General features: G+C 38.6%; 1 protein-coding gene across 2 annotated transcripts in view; it reads left to right on the top strand.

Moving 5' to 3' along the window:
- The window catches only part of LOC127429840 (roundabout homolog 1-like), a 353,547-nt gene that overhangs the window by 284,449 nt on the left and 48,516 nt on the right, over positions 1–20,582 (top strand). For both annotated transcript variants that reach the window (XM_051679115.1, XM_051679116.1), the window contains 6 exons: positions 3,012–3,136; positions 4,062–4,233; positions 12,860–13,065; positions 16,361–16,442; positions 16,901–17,069; positions 18,845–19,011. In XM_051679115.1, the coding sequence (XP_051535075.1) occupies positions 3,012–3,136; positions 4,062–4,233; positions 12,860–13,065; positions 16,361–16,442; positions 16,901–17,069; positions 18,845–19,011 (921 nt within the window). The remainder of the gene's footprint in view (positions 1–3,011; positions 3,137–4,061; positions 4,234–12,859; positions 13,066–16,360; positions 16,443–16,900; positions 17,070–18,844; positions 19,012–20,582) is intronic.

Below are 20,582 nucleotides of genomic sequence, written 5' to 3'. Positions count from 1 at the left end.
GCACATTATTCTAAAGAGAAAAAACAAACAAACATTGAAGCAAATAAATAAATAAATAAATAAATAATCAAAAGAAAAAGTTTCCAGAATCTTTTATCAAAATGTAATAACTTTCTCTGCCTCTGAAACAACTTTTCTTAAGAATAGTTCACCTAAAAATGCTAATTCTGTCATCATTTCCTCATTCTCATGTTGTTCCAAACCCATATATGACTGTCTCTCTTCTGCACAACACAAAAGATGTTTTCATTAATATTGCCTGCCTTCTTTTCAATACAATGGCAATAGAAAGTGCCTCACTTTAAAGCTTAAAAGGACCTATAAGTATCATAAAAGTAGTCCATTCCACTTACTGTATGTGTCATATTCCAAGTCTTCTGAAGGCATGCAATACGTTTTGATGAGGAACATCTAAAAATGTAAGTATTTTTTGAGTGAAATTCTGACATCTGCTGCACATTCATGAGTGCGTGAGAGAAGCTCATTCACAGTGGCTCACATGAAAACTTTTCTTGTGTTGTTTTTAGTGCCAAACGACATGAGTGAGTAAATTATGACCACATTTTCATTTTGGGTTAACTGTTCCTTTAAGTCCATGAGGTTAAGGAATATCTTAGCCTGAATGTGTTTCCATTCAATCAAATGCCAATGGGTAAAATCAAGTGGTGTTGTATTTTAAGTCAGTATGATGCATTATCAGGACATCCAATGAGAAAAAATGTGGGACATGATTTTTTCCATCAGTAATGTGAACAGATAAATCGTTCAAAAAGAAACGTCTACTGAGAAAGTAAACATTTCGAACATGATCATGATTTAATTTTATTTGAGACTTTCACTTATTACTCATTTTTACTCATAAAATGCTGCTGTAAAGTGTTTCTTAAATGTTTGAGAATATGTTTGTTTCTCTTAAACCGGCCAGACCCCAGGTTCCTTCGTTCACCTCATAAAATTGTTGGCCAGACTAAAGGAATAAAACCTCCATTCATGCATCTTGCTCAGTTCCACAATTTAAGACTGTGACATAATTGTTTCTTTGTATATTTTAAGTGTTAACACCATATATTCCAACCCACATGGTATTTACAACGTGTGTGTGTGTGCATGCCACACCTTATGTTTGTTTTTAAATGTTTTTATTTCCATATACATCACTGCACTGATTTTGTTGAATGTGCATATCCTGTCATTTTTGCCTCATGTTTTGTCTGGTTTATTTGCTTGTCTGTCACATCTGTGTTTTAGCATTCTTCGTTTGTTTTTCCTCTTTCAGTTGTGTCTGGTAAGTTGCAAATGTCACCCGTCACCATTTTTGCTGCATTGACAGCAACAGGAAGTTGTCAGAACCACCATTCATCCACCTTCCATCCTCCCACCAATCAGCACGCTTGTCTGCGCTGTCACCGGCAACAGTGACAGCACAGCTGGCCTGGGTAAAACTAATGCTTGCTCTTGAGCGTACAAGGTAACATCACAAATTGCTTCCTTTTATTGCTTTGTGCCTCACTTGCATTGAATTCCCTATTTAAGCAGATGGGTCCCCCCTTAAAAGTGGAATAAGGATAAAAAAAAAATGTAAATGTAAAAATTTGATTCAATGTAGCATATCAACTGTTCTATATATATATATATATATATATATATATATATATATATATATATATATAAAATCATCCCCACCGACTTGCACCTCGCCCCTTCAATTCGATCACTACTTTATGTCTCTGAACACATTACATCAGTATATGATTTTACATGTTTAAGATTGGTTTATTGTTATACTGACACTCTAGTGGAGGATGTGGCACTCCCCATCGTATAATGGCCACACTTTCTGTCACATTATATCAACATATTCATCCTTATCACAAGCTAAAAAGGCTCAGAGCCTTTATAGATGCGTTGTGTCAAACAACAAGGGCCCTTGTGATATCTGTGCGTCCGCTCTGTGATGGAGTTTGTCATTAAGATACATGAAAATCGGCATCCCACATAACGTCGGTGCCATTTCAGTGTCAGTATGGGACAGATGTCCCAAATGTATCCCCCATCTCCATGTAAATTTTATTGCTTTGTGTCCTTGCACATGCAAATGAAGCAAACGCAAGGGTCATGCTGTTTTTTATTCAGTGTACATCTGTTTTTATATTCTGCAATACCTGCACATCTCCCTCCCTGCCATTAAAGACGACTATGGCTTTTGGTTTTATCACCTTCTGTTAATGTAATGATGAAGGCCTGAGCTGTCAGCCTTCCTTCTTGTTTACAGTAATGCTCACACAATTGAAGTCTATGGGGCAAGGCAATGCACCGAAAAATACACTGAAAAATGCTTTCAAAATTATAGCATAAAGCTTTAAAGCTGAAGTATATAATTTCTGTGATACTTGTGCCACCAAACGGAATTGCAAAAATAAACTTTGTTTTCAAAACAGCTTTCTGAATACAGCCCCCATCTGCCATTGGTCAAACAAAGAGATAGTCCCACTCCCAACTCACGCCATTGGTTGAGTAGCTAATCGCTCTAAACATACGGAGACATTTTTAAATTGCCACAGAAAGACAGTGCTTACAGTTTTTGAGAAAATTAACCCATGAATGGCATACTAATAGTTGTCTCTGCATATTAAGCTCGGAAATGATAAAGTATGTTAACGTTACATACATCAGCTTTAAATACGATACACATGAGACTAGCTTGTGTGCAAAGTTATAACCAATTTGTCAACTTCTGTCATGACCGTGTAAAGCCGGTAAGCCTGGTAGCTTTCACACTATACACGGGAGGACTGTATACATGGAGAAAATCCACCCATAGGATTTGCGATGATAATACACAACCAGAGTTAATCTGCTTAGAATGTAGCTCCCCTTTTAACTTTTTTTGAAGACAGTACATTCCTTTAAAAAGATTTGTGGAAGGTTCAGTCAGTATAAAAGTGATTGTTATGACTGTATTGTCACAGAGCCAGCAGTAATTGATGTTTGTTTAACTCATTGTCCTGCAGTTCCTCCAGTGTTTGTGGTCAGACCCAGGAATGAGGTGGCCGGGATGGGACGCACTGTGACTTTTCAGTGTGAAGCAACAGGAAGTCCTCAGCCTGCCATCTTTTGGCAGAAAGAAGGCAGTCAGGTAAGAAAGATGTGTTTCCTGAACATTCTTGTAATATGCATGGCACTCTGCCCCATTAAAGTCAGCCAGACAAACACACACACACACACACACACCTCTCGCAGGCCCTAAAATACACTGCAGCTCTGTAACACACTTTACTTAGTGTTGGTTTGATCACAAAGCAATATTATTTATCACACAGTCTGCTTTGCAGAATTTCAGGGGCCAATTTTCTGTCTATCAAAGCTTTATTTATTTATTTTTAATTAATTCAGGTTTTACTACATATTGTTTGATAAGAAACTTGATGCAAAGCATGCTTAGCAATTTTTATAACTACACAGTGATAACAACCAACTAAGGGACTGTTTAGACTGAACTCATCGTTGTGCTAAAGAAGCAAAATGCAGCGCAACAAATAAAACAGAATACAGGTGCCCCGAGATGCATATTTAACAGTTGAAGTTCTTTTTAACGTTTAAATATAGATATGTCGCCTAAAAAAACACAGCGCTCCTGCACGAGATGCTGATGAAGCAGCAAGATTTAGCATATGTTTACATAGGAAAACAATAGAAAAACAGAGCAAACTGATGCAAAAAACATGTTCGATGTGAACAGCCTCAATTGTACTTTTTTCTCTTATTGTACAACTAACTAACAAATTAATAAACAAACTTACGTACTTACTTACCTACCAACCTACTTGTACATAATGTGCATTGTTTTTATTGTGTGAGAAAAAGAGCCCCCAGAGTGATAAAAGAGGCATTAAACTGGCATAACTATGCAAGGAATTTGTTGCCTGGGACAATTATACGGTCAGTTATAACGTTAGCTGTCATTATACTAAAATATGCTATGATTGACAAATATAGAATCAAGTATTCCGGAGAGCTATGTAATAAATGTGTATATTTCATTCTTCATCTCATTCCTCCAGAACCTGCTGTTCTCCTCCCAGCCGCCACCTCCATCCAGTCGTTTCTCCGTTTCTCAGACGGGTGATCTGACCATCACGGCGGTCGAGCGTTCAGATGGAGGCTACTACAGCTGTCAGGCTCTGAACATCGCTGGAAGTGTAATCACAAAAGTCCTGCTGGAGGTTACAGATGGTGAGACAGAGTCAGAATCTAAATGTTTACCTGAATCCATAATATAGCTGTTAGACAAAAAAAAAAAAAAAAAAACTATTATTACTAAGAGTTGACTTTAATAATTACTTTGCAAAGTTTACTTAATTGAGAGAGTGCAATGTTTACCTACATGCCATTGTTTTATTTATTTATTTATTTATTTTGAATTACTGTTATATTAAACATTACATTAACTCTTTCATACATACCGTCACACATATGTGATGGTTAATAACTGGGCCCTGCAGAGTAGCGTCACACATATGTGTTTCTGCAACAGCCAGTTACGTTACAAGCTGCCAGATTCAAATCGGCTTTCGTGCCTACACAGGCTGCACTGGTCAAGCGTCTGTTATTTATATTCGCTCAAACAGTTACTCATACAGTCTTTTAAACCACAGAATAAGTTTATTTTATATACATGCATCCAACTTTAAACAGCTTACAAAGTTTACAGCTCTTATACGCACAGTCAGTACATCAAACGTGATCTTCCTCTGAAGCGTGCTGCCATTTGTTTACATTAGTAGCAGTTGTCATTTGTCAAACAAACAGCTACTCAAAGAGTCTTTTCAAGCACATAATGTTTATTTTATGTAACAAACAGCCAAATTGTCACCAAAGTACCACGATAACAGTTCACAGCTTGTATATGCACAGCCATCATATCTAAAAGCGATCATCCCATGCACGCAGCTGTGTCTGCTTAGGTGCAAATGCGGTTCATTCACACAAATAGCAGCTCAAACAGCCTTTTCAGGTATATAATACGTTTGTTTTCTGAAAGAGACATCCAAACTATCACATAAGCATTATGATAACAGTTTAAAACTCATATACTCACAGATGCTGATCGAGAACGATTATCCATGCACGCAGCCAAGTCTGTTTACAGTAGTGCTTAACACACACACACACACACACACACTCACACACACACACACACACACACACACACACAATGTCTGAGATGTCAAACAGTGCATATGCAAACCAGACTGCTGATATTATTTGTTTATTTGTTTTTTCAGCTATAAAAATGAAGTAAATAAAACAAAACAGTACAGCAGACGTAACCCATTTGTTCACATGTTTACTATATTATATACGTTTTTTTATGGCAAGAAATCAAAAATTAAAATAAAATAATAAAAAAAATACTCGTCTTCACTTTGTCCCCCTCTACTGGCTGTGCAGTGTCACGTGCAAAAATAACTCACTCCAGGGGGCACTGCAGAGGAATTTAGACCCTACTCATTAAAGGAATATATATTGTATATTAGCATAAGTTTTGCTGTAATATTGAAATTGGTGTTGAGAATTATGACGTTTCACGGTATCGGTATTGAATTTTGACACTTTTCTATTCTGTCAGTGTTGTGAATTGTACAAAATGCAAATATTTCTATCTTGCAAAACAACCTGTAAGCAAATACATTGAGTGTCGTTAAGGCTTAACTCTACAAACTCTTATCTTAGAAATGAACAAAATTTAATTAATGAGCAGGTACACCAACAATCCGTCTTCCAAACCATGTTTTTGCCTTACCCTGATTCACTATGGTAAGCCTATAATAATTATTTATTTCTTCCGTCAGTCATCCATGCGTGTTTGCGTCATGTCCATAAAATAAAGAAAATAACGTCCAGCTACTTGGAACCGAGATTATTCTGCAAGCAAAAGGTAAAGTGTCAGAGCCCATAATAACACACAAATCAACATAGGCTTGGCTTTTTCAGAGGTGGTAACAACTCCGAAATCAGAAGGGATTTAAAACCGACACAGAGATGGAGTTTTTCTTGCTCAACAGGTAAGATATTTTATTGGACCAGTCGTTAGCCAGTTAGCTAGCTTTGCGTGGTAGTTCGTTAGTTAGCGTTAGCCACTCTAAAGGGGCACTGTTGTTCTGCAGTGCTTGATTTCATTTTCGAGGAACTACAATGGTTATAAGTTATAACCTTGTGCGAACCCGTGGCCTCATGTGAGGACTCGCTATTTTGGATTCGCTTTACGTAACGCATCATTTAAATTCATATAAACCCATTGCATACTGTTCAGGACACTCTAAGGAGTCATTTAAGGGATAAACTTCTGATGCACGGAGTCACGTGACCAAACACCATGGTGTCGATTTCAGTGCTTCTGTGGGCGCAGCGCCAAGAAAAATGCCTCTTGTAAGAAACCTCTTCAAATGTTTTACTGAAACCTGTTAAAGAGTAGCGTCTCTAGTTCCATTTGATATGCTATATAAACATTTAGTTCATTTATCGTGCTTTGGCGCGCTGATAAACATGAAGTACTCGGATGAGTGTTGTGGAGCGATTTTCTGACAGACGTTCCAAAAACTTGTTTGTTAATTTAAAAGCTTTTCACAGTAGCAAATATGTGGGTCATTTCACTTCATTTTTATATAAAGTTTGTCATATTTTATTTTATCACTGTACAATATGGTTCTATTCATTAACATTAGTAAATGCATTCCTATATATTTACTGTGCATTTTCACATTCAGAATAAATGTTTTCATGCAAAAGCTGAAAAATGTTGCATTCAGAGGCTTTAAATGGAGTTAGGATGGAAATAAGGTGCATTTCAAACTGATCTGAGACCAGTGCAGACAGACAGCACACTGGAGGTTAAGTAGTCATTCACTCATAAAATCTGACCAAAAGTTCAGTTTCAGGCTGAAGATGATATTTGGACCACTCAACATGTTTGGCAGACATGGGACAGTGATACTCAGTAAATAAATTCAGAATGTTATTATGCAAAATTTTATTTTAACATGGCTGGCAGTGATTGGATGATGCTGGCCATTACTTTTAATCAGAATTATTTATTCAGCTTTTACGTCTATAACATCTCAAAAACATGAGTAATCAACACTCAAATAAACAATTTGATAAAAAAATTAATTTAAAAAACTGACATTCTATAGCTTGGTATTACTTAAAATTTCACAACTCAGTCCCGCTGTCCACATACGTGGACATACATTTTTAGTAAAACTTTTTGCTTGTTTGTTAGGTGCTACTATTTAAAAAACAAGAAGGGAAATGAAAAATGCACACAACAGTCACACGGGGGTCTCAGGAGGATAATAGTTTCCACCGTTTTACTTTATTTGATATGACTAGCAATTGTTGTCTAATGTCAGCATTGTCTAACATTTGTAACGTTATTTATTTTTAAACAGTTATACAATTGTTCTCAATTAATAAAAATCAAAGTGGAAGATATGCTACTTACTTACTCATAAGACATATTTTTCGGATATCCGTCTTTTTCTTCCTTTTGTTATTTCTCTTATTTCTTTTTTTTTTTTTTTTAGGGGAGATTTGTTATTATTAGTGGCATTCGCTCTGATAAGCTGATCATCTATAACTAGGGTTGTTCTGATACCAAAATTTTTGCTTCGGTATGATACCAGCCCTGGTACCTCGGTATCGATACTAAATCGATACTATAATCAACATATAAAAAGCTTCAGATTTTTGATGAAATTACACAGAAAATTACTTGATTAAAAGAGCTGCATAAAGTCTCACAGATACAAATTATGCGTTTTCCTTTAATTTTTTTCTGGATTCCATGTTAAATGTTTTATTTAAATGTTATGATCAAATGGTATTTAACCAAATTGATACATGCAGCTTTAATCAAATAAAAAAAAAATGTCATTGATTTCACCGCAAAACTGTCACATTTTATATCACTTTGCTAATGGCAGTATACTGTTATATGGTACCGAAGTCAGCAACAAGATGATATCTTAACGATTTAATTTTTGGGGGCCTGGGTAGCTCAGTGGTAAAATACGCTGGCTACCACCCCTGGAGTTTGCAAGTTCGCTAGTTCGAATCCCAGGGTGTGCTGAGTGACTCCAGCCAGGTCTCCTAAGCAACCAAATTGGCCCGGTTGCTAGGGAGGGTAGAGTCACATAGGGTAACCTCCTCGTGGTCGCTATAATGTGATTTGTTCTCAGTGTGGTGCGTGGTGAATTGAGCGTGGTTGCCGCGGTGGATGGCGTGAAGCCTCCACACGCGCTATGTCTCCGTGGCAACGCGCTCAACAAGCCACGTGATAAGATGCGCGGGTTGACTGTCTCAGACGCGGAGGCAACTGGGATTCGTCCTCCGCCACCCGGACTGAGGCGAATCACTATGCGACCACAAGGACTTAGAGCGCATTGGGAATTGGGCATTCCAAATTGGGAGAAAAAGGGGAAAGCCCCCCCCCCCAAAAAAAATAAAAAATAAAAAACGATTTAATTTTCTTGGTATCGCGATACTTCGTTAGTACCAGTAAATCGTGCAACCCTACCTGTAACCATGATTAAACCGGTACTCCTCAAACCATCAGATTCATCCGCGCAGAAGAGCAGAGCCAAATCCCAGCTTACGTAATTACCAAAACAATGTTCCTCCGCAAGAAACTTGCAGATCTATGCTTCAACTGCTAGAGGGCCAAAGGTTACATAGTGCAACTCTAATACACTATATTGCCAAAAGTATTCGCTCATCTGCCTTTAGACGCATATGAATTTAAGTGACAACCCCATTCTTAATCCATAGGGATTAATATGACGTCGGCCCACCCTTTGCAGCTATAACAGCTTCAACTCTTCTGGGAAGGCTTTCCACAAGGTTTAGAAGTGTGTTTATGGGAATTTTTGACCATTCTTCCAGAAGCGCATTTGTGAGGTCAGACACTGATGTTGGACGAGAAGGCCTGGCTCGCAGTCTTCGCTCTAATTCATCCCAAAGGTGCTCTATCGGGTTGAGGTCAGGACTCTGTGCAGGCCAGTCAAGTTCTTCCACACCAAACTCGCTCATCCATGTCTTTATGGACCTTGCTTTGTGCACTGGTGTGCAGTCATGTTGGAACAGGAAGAGGCCATCCCCAAACTGTTCCCACAAAGTTGGGAGCATGGAATTGTCCAAAATCTCTTGGTATGCTGAAGCATACAGAGTTCCTTTCACTGGAACTAAGGGGCCAAGCCCAGCTCCTGAAAAACAACCCCACACCATAATCCCCCTCCACCAAACTTCACAGTTGGCACAATGCAGTCAGACAAGTACCGTTCTCCTGGCAACCACCAAACCCAGACTCGTCCATCAGATTGCCAGATGGAGAAGCGTGATTCGTCACTCCAGAGAACGCGTCTCCACTGCTCTAGAGTCCAGTGGCGGCGTGCTTTACACCACTGCATCCGACCCTTTGCATTGTACTTGGTGATGTATGGCCACTCGGCCATGGAAACCCATTCCATGAAGCTCTCTACGCACTGTTCTTGAGCTAATCTGAAGGCCACATGAACTTTGGAGGTCTGTAGCGATTGACTCTGCAGAAAGTTGGCGACCTCTGCGCACTATGCGCCTCAGCATCCGCTGACCCCGCTCTGTCATTTTACGTGGCCTATCACTTCGTGGCTGAGTTGCTGTCATTCCCAATCGCTTCCACTTTGTTATAATACCACTGACAGTTGACTGTGGAATATTTAGTAGCGAGGAAATTTCACGACTGGACTTGTTGCACAGGTGGCATCCTATCACAGTACCACGCTGGAATTCACTGAGCTCCTGAGAGCGGCCCATTCTTTCACAAATGTTTGTAGAAGCAGTCTGCATGCCTAGGTGCTTCATTTTATACACCTGTGGTCATGGAAGTGATTGGAACACCTGAATTCAATTATTTGGATGGGTGAGCGAATACTTTTGGCAATATAGTGTATATACTCAACTTTTCTTAACTTGCATGTCTGCTTAACTGTTAAGCAGACATGCAAATTCAGAAAAGGTATGGGAGCACAATCATTTGTTATGATTTTGTATTTTTATCAAAACAACAGGCCACGTTACCAACACGTTGCATGGTCTGTAAAGGCAAAAATGCCCATCAAACACAAAAGCAAACAATATTCATTGCTGGACATTGAATTTAGGTTCTAAATGAAGCTTACTATATGTAACGCAAATAATGACATTTTATAAGAAAACAAGCTTTCCACAAAACTAGTGTAGAAAAGGCCAGAAAAGTGTGCAGATTCCATCGGGAGCTAGTAATGACCTGTGCACATTTCTAAAACAGGCAGAATGAGACAAAGAGAATGAGATGTGCAAAGTAATAACAGTTATTTTAACGACAATCTGCCCTCTGGCCTTCCCTCTTACTGCGGGCACGGGATTGTAATTGCAGGTCACGCTATGATGATTCACTAATTACAACAGCATCCACACAAGGCCACAACTCTGCGTGTACGAGCACACAAGTGTCATCTGATAAATAATTTATCCTTTCGATGGTCCTCACAAAAAGTGTTGTAGGGCTTTGAAAATGTGCAGTAGTAGCGCTTACGCAAATTGAAGCCGTATAAATGGCTTCTAACGGTGCCGAACACAATCATGTGGAAGTAAACATGCATCGTTTACTACAATCAAAAGGCCTGGGCCTGCTTTCAGAGAGAAGAGGCCGCAGTGGGGGATGATTTTAATAGACAAGGGGCATTTCAGCCCGATTTTTATTGTGGTGATGATAGAGGGGATTGAGAGGGAATGGTTAGAGTGAGGGAGAGGAGTATAGTGGTGTTGGTATTAATTGCTCATCTGTACTTTGGCTTCATTCATGCTGTTGACTGATTAGAAAATTGCTTCCAGTTGAAAAAATTGGATTCCGTCTCTCTCTTGTTCTGAAAACATGTATTCAGCTCATTTGCTGCCAGAAATTCCACTCTCACATTTTTTTTTCACTTGGTTACATTTAGTTTTATTTCTGTTCTTCATTCTCTTTACCTCTGACCCTCCGAGCTTTTGCTTCGGTGTGACTATTCTATTTTGAATTTTGGTTTGGGGTAAGGTTATTTTTATTATAGTTATTATAATGATATTAGTCGGCTTGAGATGTTGCATGCTCTCTCACTATTTTTCTGTCTCTCTCTCTCTCTCTCTCTCTCTCTGTCTGTGTCCCTCTATCCATCTCTGTCTTTCTATCTGTATGGTCCCAACCCCCTCCATCGACCCTAGGTGCCGCTATAATATGCACTGCATTTTCATGTATATCTTCGCAACTGTATACGGGCTAGAATAATTTTTCGTTTCCTTTTTCCTCTGATTCATGTGATACTTTTCTATCTCTTTTTTTTGGGGGGGGGGGGGACCAAAATCGCCAAGTTTGAAAGAACAGATCTATCAGGGGCAAAGTAACTTCATCACAAAGTACTCTAGTTACTTCGTAGGTATGGTGTAGGCAGACTTACAAGGATTAGCCAAACAAAATGTAAATCTTTGATTTCTTTTCCATCTGGCATTTTAAATTTTCCAAAAAACTTACTTTTTCCAACTCCTAGATCGTTAGTCGGATTTGCTTGAATTTTTGCATGTATCATCTAGAGATTTTGAAAACAAAAAGTTATCAAATTAATTTTGATTTGTCAAATCGTTCAGAAGAAAAAGGTTGATAAGTTAATTTGGGCCAAGGACAAATTATTTGGAAATGGAATTGGATTTTGCTACGTTGAACCTAGTCTCAGCCTCAGACGGCACACCCACACTCTGTGTACTAACCTAACTTGTTGTAGTCAAAGGTCTGGCTACGCAAGACTATGTTGAACCTAACAAAATGTATGGCTTAAAATTTAAATACAGTAGTAAGGACTAGGACTTTTAATATCCTTTCTGTTGATAAAAAACAACAAAAAATAAACATTAATTGTAATCACACACAGCACGGATGCACTAAAAAAAACAAAATGCGTGCATTCTCTTTTGTTAATATGCGCTTATTGGCTGAACTGCTGGTAATCTTAAAGAGACAGTACCATGTTAGCTCTTGTTCTACATTTCAGTGTAAGTACTTGTAAATAGTAAAAATTATGCATGTAAACATGTAATAAAACATATGTATTCAATATAATATTTGCAATTTAAAGACATAATATTTAATATTTTGGAATACATGTAATTTGTATATTTTTAAAAAGCTAAAATGTGACCAAAATTATGAAAAACTAACGATAAAATACAATTTGTAAAAATAATATCTTTTAATGTACCAAGTTAAAAGGCCCCCTGTATAATTATCAGCATTAGCTATAAGAAACTTCCTTTCATTTGTAGGCAACATGGACAATATAACGGAAATATACCAAAATTAATAAGAATTGAATCGGAATTGAATCTGGAAATCTTTAGCAATACCCAACCTTAATGGTTATTGCAAAAAGATGACAATAAATCATACCAATATTGATTGATTAATATAAATCAAAATTAATGATAATGTTAAATGATATTTAGTCTTTTTACATCTTTGGTTTTGTGTTAATGAAGGGGTACTACGGCCTTACTGATGGTGCTGTAGGGGGACGGAAATCAAATTGGAGATATAAGTTTTATTTTTCTCTAATCCTTGTCTGCCATACATACAAAGTAATATGGGTACAGTATTAGTAATTAAATTACTTTTCCCCTGACAGACCTGTTCTTTCAAATTTGGCAATTTTGCTCATTTTCTCCACTTTCTCAAACTGCTTGGACACTGATAATTGCAGCTTGCAGCAATTATTTATATTGTCTGTCTCTCTCTCCCTCTCTCTCTCTCTCTCAGTTATCTCAGACAGACCTCCGCCAATTGTCCGCCAGGGTCCCACCAACCAGACCGTAGCCGTAGACGGAACAGTAGTCCTGGGATGCCAAGCCACCGGCACCCCGACTCCCACCATCCTGTGGAGGAAAGATGGAGTTCTCGTGTCCACCCACGACTCTCGGCTCAAACAACTCGACACGGGATCTCTGCAGATCCGTTACGCTAAGGTACAGTGGCCCAGAGAGGTCAAAACCTCCTCTGTGACAACTTCATCAAAGCCTGACATAAATATCACAAAGCTAAGCTTACAGAGGGCATGACTTTTGGATCATGGGAAAGTTTTCCTTTAGTGGATTTATAGCTTTGTAACTCAACTCATTACGTATTAAAAACCCTCATTTATGGAGGTTTGAACATACGTTTGCTTGGTGCACCAGGGTTGATGGTGGTTTTCTGCAGACTTGTTCTCGTAAAGTACGGTTTTCCTTAGAAACAGATTTTTATAGTATTTTCCATTCCAAACACGTCATGCAGAACAACTTTTTACAGGGAATCGTAAGCGGTTATGTGCTGCTGATCTCAAACCCTGCGCCTTCGCAGCTTTTATTAATATTTAATTTATAGAGGTTTTTGAAAGGCGAGTGGTTTGTCGGATGCGGTTAGCTCTGTCTTTGTGCTGGATACATTTGTTTGGGCTGAAGTTGGCAGACAGCAGCGGTTTTATCTGTTTTCGGGCCTTCAGCTTTTTCAATTCGAATATTTAAGAAAGTACAGCAGGTTTTTTACAGAGAGAATAAAAAAATCAGACAGCTACCCTTTCAAAAAAATAATGCATTTTGAACTCTTTCTGTGCATGTTTGGAAAAAGTTGCCACAAATTTACCATATACTGGTTGCAAGTTTGTTGCAAATAAATAGCTTTCGCAAGGGTCGCTCACATTTGTGTATCTGAATACAAAATATTAACTATAAAATGTATATAAAAATGTGTGACATTTTGTCTCTGTAAAAACTTAGTGAACTGCATTGCTGTCTACTGCCTTATACAGCAGCATCCCAACTGAAATGGATCCTCATAAGGGGCCAATAAAACCTCAAGCATTCTTGCGAAAAACGCTAAAAGCAGCGTTTGCGGGGGCCTGGGTAGCTCAGCAAGTAAAGGCGCTGACTACCACACCTGGATTCGCAAGTTCGAATCCAGGGCGTGTTGAGTGACTCCAGTCAGGCTTCCTAAGCAACCAATTGGCCTGGTTGCTAGGGTGCGTAGAGTCACGTTGGGTTAACCTCCTCGTGGTCGCTATAATGTGGTTCTTGCTCCCGGTGGGGCACGTGGTGAGTTGTGCATGGATGCTGCAGAGAATAACATGAAGCCTCCACACGTGCTACGTCTCCGCGGTAACGCGCTAAACAAGCCACGTGATAAGATGCACGGATTGACTGTCTCAGACGCGGAGGCAACTGAGATTCGTCCTCCGCCACTCGAATTGTGGCAAGTCACTATGCCACCACGAGGACCTAGAGCACATTGGGAATTGGGCATGCCAAATTGGGGAGAAAAGGGGAGAAAAAATAAATAAATAAATAAATAAAACCACGTTTGCTGTGGACAACTACTAAGTGACCAATTTGGAATGCTCTATATAGGCATTTGACATTAGTATAATAGAAAACTAAGGGGGTGTCTCAATCAGCTCCCTATGTTGTGAAAGTGTATCGGGAACATGAATTCGGGCACTGATCCACCGAGCATTGGGATACTTATCACTCATTTACCTGCGACACAATTATGAGGTCGCACTTTTAAACACAGCTGGTATTAATCAGTAACATCGCTGTATAAATGACACTGTCAAGTGTTTTCAGTGTAGATGTTAAAATGTACAGTGTTATCAGGAAAGATAATGAAATAAATATACTGAATGGTTGTTTTTTATTTTTTTTCTAACAAGTTTGATATTTAAAAGATTGTTTCACTTTCGTGAACATTATGGATGAAAGATCATTCTCTTTTAAAGAGAAAATAAAGCTTTGACATCATATAGTTACACTTGTGCTCATCTTCTAAAGACTTGAACGACTTCAGAAGACCTGGCCCCATTTCCAGCAAGGGAACATAGTGAGCAACGATGCTCCCTGGTTTTTACGGTGCATTGTGGGAATTTTTAGGGAGCAAACGTATATTTTATATGCGTTAATTAGTCAACACTGCTGCTGTGGGGTTTCTAATACAGCTGCTGAGAGAATGAATTTACCATTTTATCTCATCTGACTGCCATTATCCACCTCTCTCTTTTTTTCCCTCTCTTTGAAAGTCGTGGAAATATAAAAGTGCTTTTTTCTTGTGCTAATGCAGCAAATGGGAACGCAAAAATATTTGCTGTAGCCTCTCATTCGCTGCTATAGAAGTTAACCACACTATAGTTTACTACCACGTTCCAAACCTAATTATGCTTTCCTAATTATTCTGTTTACCTTTTTGGAACAGCCTTTGCCTCAGGAGAGCTCCTATGATGCCTACATAGGCTGCTCTCTGGGTTACTGAACAGAGCGTTTATTTGCATTTTAATAAATTCAATTAATTGTTTAACATCCGCAATGATTGTAGAATAATTATATTACCTTTGTGATCTGTGTGTATTTGTGTATAGCACACTGTCGTACAGGCTACCCTTTTATCCGTAACTGCACCATAAACATCATTTCACACACACCGCCAGACACTCAGTGTTCAGAGAGCTGTCAGTCAGCATGCAGCTTTTGATGTGTGAACACACAATCCTGCTGTCACCCCCCGTCAACCGTGCGGAGTTACACACACCCTGCAAGAGAGCGTGGAGGAAGGGAGGGGGAGTGTTTCCTCTCACAGCACACAAACATGAACGCAGGGTCCCTCTGCACAGGGGTCAAAGGTCCCTGCCGCATGGGCTGTCAGAAAATGACTTTAATTAACGTAGACATCTCACTTGAGGACATCTCAGGTTTTTCTTAATAAAATAGTGGAGAGATAAAGTGGAACAGGGAGATGCAGCTCTATCTGTTGCACTTCGGGCGATCTACATTAATGAACATTAAACGAACACACACACACGGCAGTAGCTGAAGACAGACCGTCTATTAATGAAGACTTTCATTCCTGCGTATGTAAACTGAGTGACAGATCGGCTGAAGTGCTCTTTTTGCTTGCTTTTTTTCTTCGTATTTGCATATTATCATATGCTCAAGCTGCAACTATACATTTGCATTGGGAAGAATTCTCTGGCAGGCGATTGTTGTTCCTTTCCCGTTCAATGTTGTTCTAACATCTGAAAGAACGAAAATGAGCTAACGCTCTTAAAATTACAACTATCAGATGAAAAAGCAAACAACAAATATACATTTCTGTGTTGTACATGCAGTGTGTGTATGTATGTGTGTTCAATGACAGCAGAGCTTCAAAGTTTTGTTTGAATGCAAGAGAATCGTTTTTAATAAATGCGTATATGTGTGAATTTGCATTTATAGAGATTTTTTTCCTTTCTTTCAGCTGGGAGACACTGGGATCTACACTTGCACCGCATCCACCCCCAGTGGAGAGGCGTCATGGAAGGCTTACCTGGAGGTGCAAGGTACAACTGAGAGACACTAAGATAAAAGACAGTAGACAGGAGGTGTGGAAGAATAGGCGACAGGAAATTATGTTTCAAATTGAGTTCGAAATTAAACCTTCGTCTGGCTGTAATTGGATTTTGTTGCTCCTTAATGCAAATTTAAGCTGGCCGTGCAAAGTTTCTGAATACACTGCATAAATAAATAAATAATAAAATTGTATTATTATTTTTTTGTTTTTTCCAGTAAATATATCCAAACATCCTTATGCTCAATACAAGGGAAAAATATTTCCAAATAGGTTAAGAAAAATAAACCTATTTCAAAGTATATTTTAGATCATATAAGTCTTAATATCTTATGACATCTTGTCAGGACTGATAGTAAAATACTGTTTTCGAAAATTATTTTTGCACTCCAAAAATAGGTTCAAGTTCGAATGAACCAGAAAGATTGTGATTTTATGGCTTTGTTGCAGAGTTTGGTGCTCCGGTCCAGCCCGGCAGACCCACAGATCCAAACCTAATCCCCAGTGCCCCTTCCAAACCAGAGGTCACGGATGTCAGTCGTACTTCTGTGTCTCTGTCCTGGAAGCCCAACCTCAATGCTGGGGCCACTCCCACCTCTTATATTATAGAGGCCTTCAGGTGAAATCACACAAACATTCATACATACTGACATGTTTTTTTTTTTTTTTTTCCTAGTATAGATGATCTACAACTCATCGGTTTGGTTTATTGAGTTTTATCAACAGTGGTACTTAACTGGTTTTTCTTCAGGATTATACACTGGTGGCCAGAAGTTTGGAATAATGTACAGATTTTGCTGTTTCGGAAGGAAACTGGTACTTTAATTCACCAAAGTGGCATTCAACTGATCACAAAGTATAGTCAGGACATTACTGATGTAAAAAACAGCACCATCATATATTTGAAAAAAGTTATTTTTGATCAAATCTAGACAGGCCCCATTTCCAGCAGCCATCACTCAACACCTTATCCTTGAGTATTCATGCTAAACTGCTAATTTGGTACTAGAAAATCACTTGCCATTATATCAAACACAGTTGAAAGCTATTTGGTTCATTAAATGAAGCTTAACATTGTCTTTGTGTTTGTTTTTGAGTTGCCACAGTATGCAATAGACCGGCATGTCTAGTTTGAGAAATAGATGCCTCACATTTCCTCAGCTGACAGCTTCATTGAATTCTACCCGCTTAACACCAGTTTCATGTACAACAGTAAAGAGAAGACTCAGGGGTGCAGGCCTTATGGGAAGAATTGCAAAGAAAAGGCTACTTTTGAAACAGAAAAACAAAAAGAAAAGGTTAGAGTGGGCAAAGAAACACAGACATTGGACAACAGATAATTGGAAAAGAGTGTTATGGATCTTAACCCCATTGAGCTTTTGTAGGATCAGCTAGACTGCCAGGTGCGTGAGAAGTGCCCGACAAGACAGCCACATCTATGGCAAGTGCTACAGGAAGTGTGGGGTGAAATGTCACCTGAGTATCTGGACAAACTGACAGCTAGAATGCCAAGGATCTGCAAAGCTGTCGTTGCTGCATGTGAAGGAACTCTTTGAAGTAGTTTAAGTTAATTTTTCACGTTATTAATGTCCTGACTATACATTGTGATCAGTTGAATGCCACTTTGGTGAATAAATGTACCAATTTCTTTCCATAAGAGCAAAATCTGTACATTATTCTAAACTTATGGCCGCCAGTGTACACTGGACATCAAGTGGCAACACAGTATGGTACCAAAACTGTTTAGCATACAAAAGTAACAAAAAATTTATTAAAAATCTAAAAATCCTTCAACTCATACATGAAATTCACATATTAGCATAAAGTCCACATGCCCAGTAATATGCAAGATTATTTTCATGATTTTTAAGGAATACTGACAATCTTGTTAATGTATAAGCGAAAGCAAAATTGGAACAAACACCTGGCATGATATTGTGTTAGTATTAGTATTAGTCATATTACCAGTGACCAATGAATTGGCACAAAAAAACAAAAAAACGGCAAAGTTTGAATGGATGCACAGCCTCTGATGTCAACAAACAAAAAGCATTTTCTCCTCCCTTTTAAAAGTTGAAAAACATATTTATTTTGCTATCCTATCTATACACAATTAAATGACCTGTTACATTTTATTAATTACATTTACCATAACTTTTTTCTCCTGCTGTCTGCAACTTTATCAGAACATACTTGTGACTGATGTGTGGGTTGTAACCCACCATTTAAGAACCAATATTTTACTAAATGTGTTTAAATACATTTGACAAGCTGTATTTTGCGGTAACCTGATTGTTTAAAATAATGCTTGTAATGATGATATTTTGTAAAGTTTGCACCACAGTAATGTGCAGCATAAATTCTTAAGTTTGATGTGTATGGTGTGGATGGCAGCCATGTGGCGGGTAGCAGCTGGCAGACGCTTGCAGATCACATAAAGACGGAGAGTTTTGTTCTGAAGGGGCTCAAGCCCAGTGCCATCTACCTGTTCATGGTGAGAGCGGCTAATGCGTACGGCCTGAGTGACCCAAGCCCCATCAGTGACGCTGTCAAGACACAAGGTCAGTTCACCTTTGACCTCAAACCAGTGTATCCTGTCATGCGGATTATCTGTTCCTCTCGTTAGAATGACACAACTGCAACTGAATTCGTTTATTCCTCTTTTTTACGGTATGAACCTGATCGTATTTGAGTCCGTCCTATAGGAAAGATCTTTTTAATATCTCAGTTGTTTCTCCTAGACAACACTGAGATTAAAATGAAGAGCAAATGAAGACTTTTGCTTAAAGCCTGTTAACATGTACCCCCATTTTGAACTCAAACCCTAGAAATCGCATGCTCTGAAATGTATTGCCGTTTATGAACCCTCTACGCTGCAGTTTCAGAAGAAATCTCAACAATGTCTCAAACTATCCTCAGATTCGCCAAGATACCAAAGTCTGCAATCAAAAGTCAATTTAATTTCAATATGAACTCAAAGCATTTCTTATCAAATTCTTATATGCAATCCATATTAATTTTATAGCTATTCTCTCTTAAGCCCAAAGTAGACTTTGATTTTGATGCAAATGCTCAGCGTTTGCGTACAGACGAACTCGAGCCTGTCAAAGTATTCTCCATATCACTGTGCACACTTACACGGACGTTTTGCACACGCGCGCTACGACTGCATTGAGACATGGGACAATTTCTCTACAGGAGTTTAGACCCATAAAGATGTCTTTATAGTCCTTCAGACTCGAGTTATACAAATGCAGATATCTCCTGACCTACTCATACACGATCTCTTAATGTGCACATCCACTGTTGTTGTTTTTCCTTTGTCAAATGTGAGTGTTGCCACCTTGTGGACCCACTAATTAGTGCAAATAATTCCAGGTGCATTCTGCACGTTCAAAGATGCACGGTTAGAAAAACCGGGCTGCGCATGTTCAGTGCTTGAGCACTCTGCTGATGATGAGATTTGCGTCACGTGTCCTGTACGTGATTGAGCGAAATATACTTTGGGCTTTAATGTATGCCAACTATTGACTCCAGCCTGATCTTATAGATATTAAGTGACCCTGGCAACATTTTGCAAAACGAAATGACGTGCCTTATTACACTTTTGCAGTTTCTTAGTGAAACGTCCAATTTGGGGGGCAAAATGGGTTCTTAAAGTTTTTAAAGTGAATATTAGATGGTTTTAATGAGTAAAATGTACCTCCCTAACCTTAAACTTTAACCTAAACCAAACCAATAGTGATCTAACATCAAATGAGAGGTAAACAAAATAGACCCTTAACAACGCCTAAACCTAACCAATAGTGTACAAAAACAAAATGAGAAATGAAAAGCACATTTTCTGAAGCGACCACGTTATGTTGTGTCGCTTCTATGACACTCTTGTCTTATGTGTCAGTTTGCGTGCTTGGCTAGTCTCGAACCGCGGACTTCCAAGACCAAAGTCCAACACCGCAGAAGCTAATCACATTGGAATAAGTGTGTAAATGTTGGTGAGTGTTTTATAAAAGCTTTGAAATGTATCATTTTACAAATGATGCATTATAGTAAAAGTGTTTCGATATCATAACATAGCAGTGTACAAGTAATAGAGTGAACAAATACGTGTTTATAAAGTCATAATCAGCCG

Source organism: Myxocyprinus asiaticus, chromosome 39, assembly GCF_019703515.2.
Source record: "Myxocyprinus asiaticus isolate MX2 ecotype Aquarium Trade chromosome 39, UBuf_Myxa_2, whole genome shotgun sequence".
In the NCBI taxonomy this organism is placed as follows: Eukaryota; Metazoa; Chordata; class Actinopteri; order Cypriniformes; family Catostomidae; genus Myxocyprinus; species Myxocyprinus asiaticus.
Note: the sequence above shows the minus strand (reverse complement) of the source record. Positions and strands in the feature narration are given on the sequence as shown.